Source organism: Cibotium barometz, chromosome 54 (assembly GCF_041138505.1).
Source record: "Cibotium barometz isolate CiBa-2024 chromosome 54, ASM4113850v1, whole genome shotgun sequence".
In the NCBI taxonomy this organism is placed as follows: domain Eukaryota; kingdom Viridiplantae; phylum Streptophyta; class Polypodiopsida; order Cyatheales; family Cibotiaceae; genus Cibotium; species Cibotium barometz.
Window position 1 is genome coordinate 8,806,603 of NC_141099.1, and position 9,493 is coordinate 8,816,095.

Here is a 9,493-nt window from a genome sequence, read left to right on the forward strand (position 1 = left end):
TGCACAACTACTGCTAATTCCTTGTCATATGTACTATAATTTATTTCAACAGGTTTTAGCTTTCGACTTTCATAGGCAATAGGATGGTTGTCTTGCATAAGCACAGCACCAAAACCTTTGCCACTAGCATCAGTTACTACCACAAAGAATGGTCTTTGAAAGTCAGGTAGTGTAAGAACTGGTGCATGAGTTAATGCATCCTTGAGTAATATAAAAGATTTATCTTGAGTTTCGGTCCAATGGAAAAATGTAGTTTTCTTGAGAAGTTCCGTCAAAGGATGTGCAATATAAGCGAAATTCTTGACAAACTTCCTATAGTAACTACATAGACCTAGAAAAGATCTAAGGTCATGAATGTCTCGAGGTGTAGGCCAAGAGGCTATACATTCCCACACGGATTCCTTCAGCTGACACTATATGGCCTAAGTATTCAATCTCTTTTTGAAAGAAAGAACTCTTTTCAAGATTGACATACAATTCATTTTCTCTCAAAAGATTAAACGCTTGCTCTAAGTGTTGCTCATGCTTTTGACGATTCTCGCTCTGAAAACAAGAATATCATCAAAGAATACAACAACAAAGCTTTGAAACTTTAGGAAAATGTGATTCATCATACGACTGAATGTAGCTGGAGCATTGGTCAAACCGAATGGCATAACCAAAAACTCATAATGGCCAGTCTCGGTTCTAAATGCAGTCTTGAATATGTCTGACTCAGTCATGCGTACTTGATGATAACCAGACTTTAAGTCAATCTTGCTAAAGACCTTTGAACCTCTAAGCTTATCAAGTAAGTCATCTACCCTAGGGATAGGGTATCTGTTCTTGACAGTGATTTTGTTCAATGCTCGGTAGTCAACACACATTCGGAAAGTTCCATTCTTCTTCTTAACAAGAAGGACTGGAGCTCCAAAGGGTGAACTACTAGGTCTAATAAGACCTCTTTCTAACAAATCCTTGATTTGTTTTTGGATTTCTTTTTGCTCTAAATTGTTGACTCTATAAGGAGCTTTACAAGGTGGAGAGTTGCCTGGCAATACTATGGTCTTCAGGCCTTGACTTAGGTAATCCTGGAGGTAAATCTTCCATAAAACAATCCCTGAATTTGGAGATATAAGGATCAAGTTTTGGACTATTGGATGTGTTAGACTCAGCGCTAAGCTGGTTAACCCAAACCATATAAGTCTTCTCCTTTTTCCTAAGAGCTCGCTTTGCTTGAGTATGACTCAATAAAGGGCTGGTCTCTCCTTTGATTAGACATTGGAGGAAAATATTCTCATTGTCCTTCCTTACACAAATGCTATGTGTATCATAGTCTATAATAGGGTTGTACATATGTCTCCAAGGTATACCCAATATTACATCTATGCCTTGTAAAGGTGCAACTAAGAAATCCCTTTTTTCTGTTAAGGAACTAATGCTTAAAGTTAAACATTTCACCTCTTGCATGCAATTATACTTAGTTCCAGTAAATGCAGCTTTAACTCTATAATGTGTAGGTGAAGGTTGAATGTTTAAAGCTCTAATTACCTTTTCAGAAATAAAGTCATGAGTGCTACCATCGTCATGCAAAACAATAACTTCATGCTCATTAATTTTTCCTTTTATTTTGAGTAGCGAATGAGCTTGAGGTTTACCTTCTACTTCTGAATAGTCGGGATCAGAGTTACCCTCTTGCTTGAGCGATTCGTCTTTATTGTCGTCTCCTTCAAGCATATTGACTCGTGCTGTAGGTGTCGAATTCTTTGCACGTTCTAGCCTATACTTATATAATAAACAATGTTAGGTCATAAATAAATTGAAATCACTCAACAGAATAATGCTAATATATTGTAGCAATTAATTGGACTCACTCGCAACCTATCATGTGAATACATAATTGTCTAGAGTCGCTCAACATATCAACTCTCACACATATGATTCAAGCACAAACACAACAACCTAACAAGCATATATTCAACAACAAGCACTAAATAGAATCACCCATGATATTGAGCTAAATACAATGACATACTAGGCATTCCTAATGTATCATAGAGAGGGAGTACACGTCACATGTAACACTTATAGACCAACATCAAAATCATAATTTTAACTATAGGAGCACACTACTATTATCACTCCATAGTGTACATTTCCATCCATGTCGATACAATCTAAGTTCAAGAATTGGTGATCTATCAAAGGATCTTGTACATGGAGATTTGTCTTGCCCATATTAACTGGTAAAATAGTAGAATCCAAATACTATGGACGAAATATTAAAACTTACACACAAAAAAACAAGATAATAGTGAAAAACACAAGATTAGGTACAACCTCTCCTAGGCATGTCGTTATGCTATTCCCAACAAAACGGAGGGATTTCACCTCCATATGAAAACTAAATTCTTATATATGCATGTTTATATAGATATATTATATTACATTTTTAAGAGAAGATTTTTTTCCTTTATAAAGCATGGAAAGAAAAGTAGAAATAATTTTTATTTTTCACTTTTTTTAAAATTTTGATGCTCGTTTTTTACAATTTACCTTATTTTTTTATGGTCACTCAAAATAAGTGGTTGTATTTTATGTCCACAATAGGCATGATTGAGAGGGGAGGGGGTCACTTAAAATAAGTGGTTGTATTTTACAGCCAAAATGCCTAAAAACAAGCATGATCGGGGGGAAGGGTCAAGCATGTGTTTCTAGCTTTCGAGGCAAAATGCTCTAGTGTTGGAGATCATTTTTCTTTTTATTTAGTATGAGTTGAAATAGATAATAAGATGATGTAGTAAATTTAAAGGCATAAATGTGTTATATACTAATAGACAATTGCAAATTGAACATATGCTGTTTTTGCTAGGCTAGGTCACCCTTCACAATGATAGGTTTAGGAAGTAATGCTTGTTTTTCACAATTTACCTTGTTTTTTGATGGTCCCTCACAATAAGTATTTTATGGCCAAAAGGCCTAGAAACGGGATACGCTCTTCAAAAAGCAACCTTGTGGTGGTGGCGGTGGGGGGGATGGTTTCGAGCTTGTGCCCTAGCTTTCAAGACCAAATGATGTAGTGTTGGATATCTTTTAGTTTTTATTTAGTATAAGTTGAAATAAATAATAAGATGATGTAGTATAATTAAAGGCATAAACCAATTATATACTAATAACACATTGTGGATTGAATATAGGCTATTTTTGAAGAACTATTCATAAAAAATTATAATTTGCTATTTTTAAGTATTTTTTAAGAGTGTAAACTAATTCATTTTAATAGTGATAAAATTCACAAGAACCTTTTGCGTGATAAGCTTATTATTGTATCAAATGTCTACATATTAGTTAAATTTATGAATTGCATAAATTGAGATCAATTCTAGAAATTTTTACAATTCATATGTTTTTTTGTTTATTTTTAATTGAAATATACACATTTTTATGGTTTTAATACCTATTATTATCTAATATCATATAACACAATAATATCCAAGCACTTTTGCCAAGCAAGAGAGAAACCATCACACTAATATGAAAGAGAAAAGTCTATATTGTTGACCCTAGCTACATGAGTAAACCCTTATCAAGCAGGAAGGAAAGATCATAAAGACCATAAATAATAGCTAGAAAGTTAACTCACATCAAGTACACACTTACAAATGACCACAATAATTACTTTTAAACTAGATAAAATAAATATTCGAATATCATAATTTGCTAAGTGTTGAAAAGTCTAATTTAGAGACTTGAGGAAAACACAAACTTAAATAGTCATGGTAGTTTGATGTCTCGTGTGTATCTTTTAGAAGTTTAAGAAGATACATGTTGGAGCATCATTCGCTATCAAGACTTGAGACACCTAAACCTGGAAGTGTGATTGGACAATGATGCACATGTCTCATACGACTGACCATCGATTAGTATATGTTACTTATTGTCCTTTCACATTGAAAGAAACTTTTAGAATATTATCCTTTGTTGTTATTTTCTCCTTGATGTCATACTGGCATGGGATAGTATAATAATACTCATGATATTCATATGGACCAATTCGACACTTGACCTTAGTTCTCATCACTTCATTTCACCAAGACCATTTAGATATTTATCATTTAGAGTTAGTACTTCATTTCACCAAGAGCACAATTCTCGACACTTCATTTCACCAAGACCATTTAGATATTTATCATTTAGAGTTAGTAGTCTATCCATACATTCAATTGTATACACTTAATATCTTATGACTTTCAAGAACCATCCAATTGACCATGCTAGGTGGATTCCCTCATATCACCACATAGACATAACTAAGGTCAATTGCAATCTAAGAAAAAGGGAATGTTACATGTGATGTGTCCTCTCTAATGCATTGGGAATGCCGCCTAATGTACCATTATATTTATCTCAATATCATGGGTGATTCTTGATGCTAAATATATGCTTGCATGGATTTACATTGATGTGTTTGTTCTTGTACCATACATATGAGTTCATTTATTGAGCGAATCTAAACAATTTGGCATTCACATAATAGTAGTTGGTTATGAGTGACCATATGTTTGGATAAATTTCTTTGAGTGATTCCGATTTACTTATAACCTAACATTGCATTGTATAAGCATAGGTTATGAGTACAAGAATGATGATAATGGACACTAGATGTGAACTCTTGGCTAGATGTCTAGACTATTTTTGTTTGAGTGTGTATATGTATCCCATTTGATTGATTATAGGTAGGGCCCATTGTACATATTTTTAAGGCAAAGGTTATATATTATTTTTGATACAATAGACATTAGGCAAAGGCTACTTTTGTAAAAGAAAGCCTAATTTTGCAAAAGCACTCTATTAATGGCTATCTTTATTAATATGAGCTAAATATTGTGTGTGGGTGAAAAAGACACACACATTGAGCATGGTATGTGTGTATAAATATACACATAAATACATGTACATTGTTCAATTCAACTTGGGCTTTTATATGTGTATATATGTATATATATATATATATATATATATATATAAATGTATGTGCGTGCACGTGTTCGATTCAACTCGGGCTTTTGTATGTGTATATATATATATACATGTGCGTGCACGTGCAAGTGAGGATTCTCAAAGAAGTATTGGATTATCAAAAGAGGGAAAAACATACATATACATACATACATACATATATATATATATGTGTGTATGTATGTATGTATGTGTGTGTGTGTGTGTGTGTGTGTGTGTGTGTGTGTGTGTACATTTAAGTGGGGAAAAACATATATATATGTATGTATGTATGTATGTATGTGTATGTGTATGTGTGTGTGTACACATATCAAACGCACATCTATAGTCATTACAATATCATTGGCGGCCATGTACTGTGATCCTTTCAAGTATCAATCACATGGCACGGTGGAGGTATGACATTTAACAAGTTTCAGAGAGCAGAAGGGTGGGTGACAACTACACAGTGGCAAGGACCATAGTATATATCACTAAAGAATGGAAAATTTTGATGGTCTGCAAATTTTCACGTAGTCATTTCGTTACTCTTGCTCTTGTGAATACAAAGCTTTTCTAGACACCTTTTTTAAGAAGTTAATTAATTCCTTGTACTTGCTACTCATTCACAATGCACATCATATATATATTTCCAGATCCAGAAGATGTTCACACTTAAAATGAAGTAATTTTGCAAAATCTACAAAGCTAGTGCTACAGCTTAGCAACGTTTACACACTAGCACACAACTAGCATGAAGATCATGCTGTTGTTTAGCTAAGCTGAGAGCTAGTTTTGGAAGCTGGAGGGGGGAGCTCCCTTCTTGCAACTGGTTTAAAATGAAGCAAGGGACAAAAGACAAAAACAAACAAACCTTTGTTGGCATAGAAGGTGTTTTAGGAGCATAGCTTAGAGAGGCAGGGGGTCTAGGCGTGACAGGGAATGGGGGTAGGGGCAGGGGTCTAGGCATGATGGGAAATGGAGGAAGGGGCAGGGGTGATGGTGCTGTATGTTGATTGGATTCATAGGGTATGGTGATGGTAATGGTATTGCCGATGGCGGTGATGGTGATGGAGATGGAGATGGAGATGGACAGGGAGAGGGAGAGGGAGAGGTGTGATGGTCATGCTGATGGTGTGATGGTGATGCTGATGGAGATGGGTATGCTGATGGTGTGATGGTATTGCCGATGGTGGTGATGGTGGAGATGGAGATGGAGATGGAGATGGTGTGATGGTGATGCTGATTGGAGGATGACAGCTGCAGGCAGGTGGGCCAGTGCCTCCCTCTTCATAGGAAGCCCTTTCCATACCGGGCATATGTGCCTTGCTCTTGGGCTCTGTGAAAGGTGTGGCAGCCAGCCGAGTAGACGATGATGAGCAGGAAGAAGATGACAATGTTGACAGTGGCAACCTTTCGCCAGTCTCGGCGGACCTTGTCCACCACCCCAGCCTTGCAGGAGCCACAGTCAAAGCACAGCTCTGACTGCACATAGCTGTATTGATGGCAGTCCGGGTCCGCGTCCTCGTTCAACGGCCTCGCCCAGTATGTTGCATTCAGAAAGAGATAGTTGCAAGCAGTTGGGGGCTTGCAGCATCCAGACTGCACCACAAAGAGAGAGAGAGAGAGAGAAAAAACATTTAAGCATTTTAGACTAATGAGCAGAAGATTGTAGCATACCTGGCTAATGCACACACTAGAGATGAATTTCAAGTTAGCATATTAGAGCAATGCATAGACTAATTTAGACAAATTTTAATTTTTGCATTTTACAGAGATGCATCTTAGACAAACCTTAGCAGGTCATTTTAACAAACACAGGCAAACCTTAGCTGGACAGTATGATGCCAAACATTTTAACAAACATAGGCCAGTCTTAGCTTAGCAAGTATGATCATAAGCATCTTAGACCATGGTTCTACTACAAAAAATCTTAGCATGGTTCAATACTAACAGCTACACCCACAAACATCAGTACTGATTATTTACATTAATTTTAGCATTCTTTCTCAAAAGCCTTACCACAAGACAAATCTAGCACAAGCACTACCCATCTTGAGGAAGATAAAGATTAAATTTACTCTCTCCTCCAAGCCTAAGCTTAGCATTAATGTGGACAAACCTTGCTAGTTGATTTACATTGTATATTGCAAAAGGGTTGCCTATTCCTCAAGCATAAGCTAAAATTTGAGTATGCACCAGAGTTTAACCCCATTACAGTAGTAGCCCAAAAGCCTCAAGCTTACATGAAAGCCCATAAATGCAGCTACTAAGAAAAACCCTACACTAGAAGCATGTTTGCTTTGAAGACTTAAACTTTGATGAAGGCCCAAAATGCAAGTAGCAAAACCCAATTTCCAACTAGAACACACACACACACACACACACACACACACACACAGAAGACTGCATTATAACCCAAATCCTGGCTAAACACATCTTAAGCACTAACAAAACATAGCCAGGTTTCATAATTGAACAGCAAATTCTCCACCAAATTACTGGCAAAATCTCTCAACTTGGGCTGCAGTAGTAATGAGGGGATTACCTGAACTGAACTCAAATCTGCTTTGTAGAAGTCTGTGGCCAGCTTGTAGACTTTCAAGCCATCACAAACATGGGCATCAGAGAGGCAGCTCTTGATTTTGTTCCAGTTACGAGAGCTATTGACTCTCCTCTGCAACCAAGTGGAGTAGTCCCCCAGTTTGTAGTCCTTGAAGCCCTTCCCTGAGAGCACCTCCCCTGCCCCCTTGTTGGTCACCGCAAAGGAGAACACAGTGAAGCAGAAGAGGAGCACAATGAGAAGAAACATGACCAGCAAGTAAACCCAGAGAAGCCATGTGATTCTCAAATAAGCTCCCACAAAGCCTGCTATGGAGATTAACAGCATGAACAAGCCAATGGCGATCACTGGCCCTTGCAGGAACCTCACACAGTCTGTGTGGTGGTTGCTAGCAAGCCATATCCCAGCACCCAATATGGGAATGGAGAGGAGGAAGGTGACCACATTGAGCACTGCAACAAGGTGCTTGCTAATCTCCATGTGGAGAGGTAAGGGATTATGGTTAGCTTTGATGAAGCAAAACAATGGGGATGTTATGCCAGAGAAGGGTAGGGATGGAGGAAGCTGCTAAACGACACTGTGACAGAGAAGGCTGATGAAAAGGAAAAGGAGAAGAAGCTCTCATGAGTGAGGAGCCTGATGACCCAGAGATCGAGAAAGCTCACCGTCCTCTAACGTCCCTTTTTTTTCCCCTTTTCGAATTTCGTGATTCGTAATTAATCTCTCCCTAATCATCGTTACCGTTAATCGAGTTTTTTTTTCGTCCTACTAAGTAAAGATTGTACCATTTAGCCCCTTGTAGCAAATAATAAGCTTTTTTAAGTACTTTTGCAACCACTTCTTTTTTAAAATCATAAATTTCATTGCAATGAAAATGTCTCCAACCAATCACATAATTTACATTATCTTTTATGATGTAAATCTTCCCAACAGCTTCTCTACATTTCCCCCCATTTAAACTCCCATTCCAAAAACTAGTGGCTTGACCCATCCCTGACGGGCAAGAGTATTCTTGCATTCATCCTTGTCGATCGCAAATTAGTGCAGTAGAGAGAGGTGTTGCTCTAGAGTCCCAAGGTCGCGGGTTCAAGCTCTCATTGCGCAAGCAATGGCACGTATAGGTGTGTGTTGTGTTGCACTTTCTAATTCCAGCCAATTCCCCAAAAAAAAATGCTCGTCCTCGAAGGGTAAGTAGAGATAAGCCTTATATTTGAAGCCCATGATGGACCCCATGGTTCTTAACTTGCCAACCTATACATAAACACACCATGCTTGCCATAAATATCCATGTAGAAGCTCCTAAAGTACTTACTTTCTTTGAATAAAGCACCAAACTTGGCATAAATAAACAACTAGCATTCCAACCCAATATAATGTTGACAATCTCAACACACCTAAACAAAGCTTTAAAACAATCTTCGGACAACTGGATTATCTCTCCTTGGAAGCCTATACTCCTCGCCTCCATCTGGCAAAATAAATTTAAAAAAAACATTGGCTATTGCAAGATATATTTTTCGTGGAAAAAAAGAAAGAAAATGACAAAACCTTACAGAACTCATTTGGTGGATCAATATTTACAGAACTCATTTGATGTAAATCTTCCCAACAGCTTCTCTACATTTCCCCCCATTTAAACTCCCATTCCAAAAATACCCTTGTCCCTCCTGCCTCTTCACACACGGTCCTTATTTTCTAATATAGAGAGTAGGCCAACCCACCACAAAACTCGCTCACCCCACCCCCCACACAACGAATATCACATACAATGTAACAAACATTATGGTAGCAAGGAGCCCATAGTAAAACATGTTCTCTTGAGGTATAACTTGTTGATTCATTGTTTTTGTTCTTGAAAGACTAAACTCTAGGGTCTCTCTTCTCCCAACTAAGCTACCACTCTTGTGGCCCCTCAAGTGTCACAGTTTTTATACATCCTTTTGAGGATCCAAG

General features: G+C 37.5%; 1 protein-coding gene across 1 annotated transcript; it reads right to left on the minus strand.

Moving 5' to 3' along the window:
- Positions 1-5,602: 5,602 nt before the first annotated feature.
- Positions 5,603-8,206, minus strand: LOC147607832 (tetraspanin-8-like). The gene is made up of 2 exons (XM_086789964.1): positions 7,526-8,206; positions 5,603-6,579 (listed from the first exon to the last, which is right to left on the minus strand). Exons 1-2 carry the CDS (start codon positions 8,018-8,020, stop codon positions 6,268-6,270), a joined length of 807 nt encoding a protein of 268 aa, XP_086646090.1. The 5' UTR covers positions 8,021-8,206; the 3' UTR covers positions 5,603-6,267.
- Positions 8,207-9,493: the final 1,287 nt, after the last annotated feature.

Coding starts and splice junctions, on each gene's coding strand:
- LOC147607832 (XM_086789964.1), bottom strand. CDS start 8,020: ATGGAGATTAGCAAGCACCTTGTTGCAGTGCTCAATGTGGTCACCTTC. Junction 6,580..7,525: donor CAGATTTGAGTTCAGTTCAG/GTAATCCCCTCA, acceptor TTTGTGGTGCAG/TCTGGATGCTGCAAGCCCCC.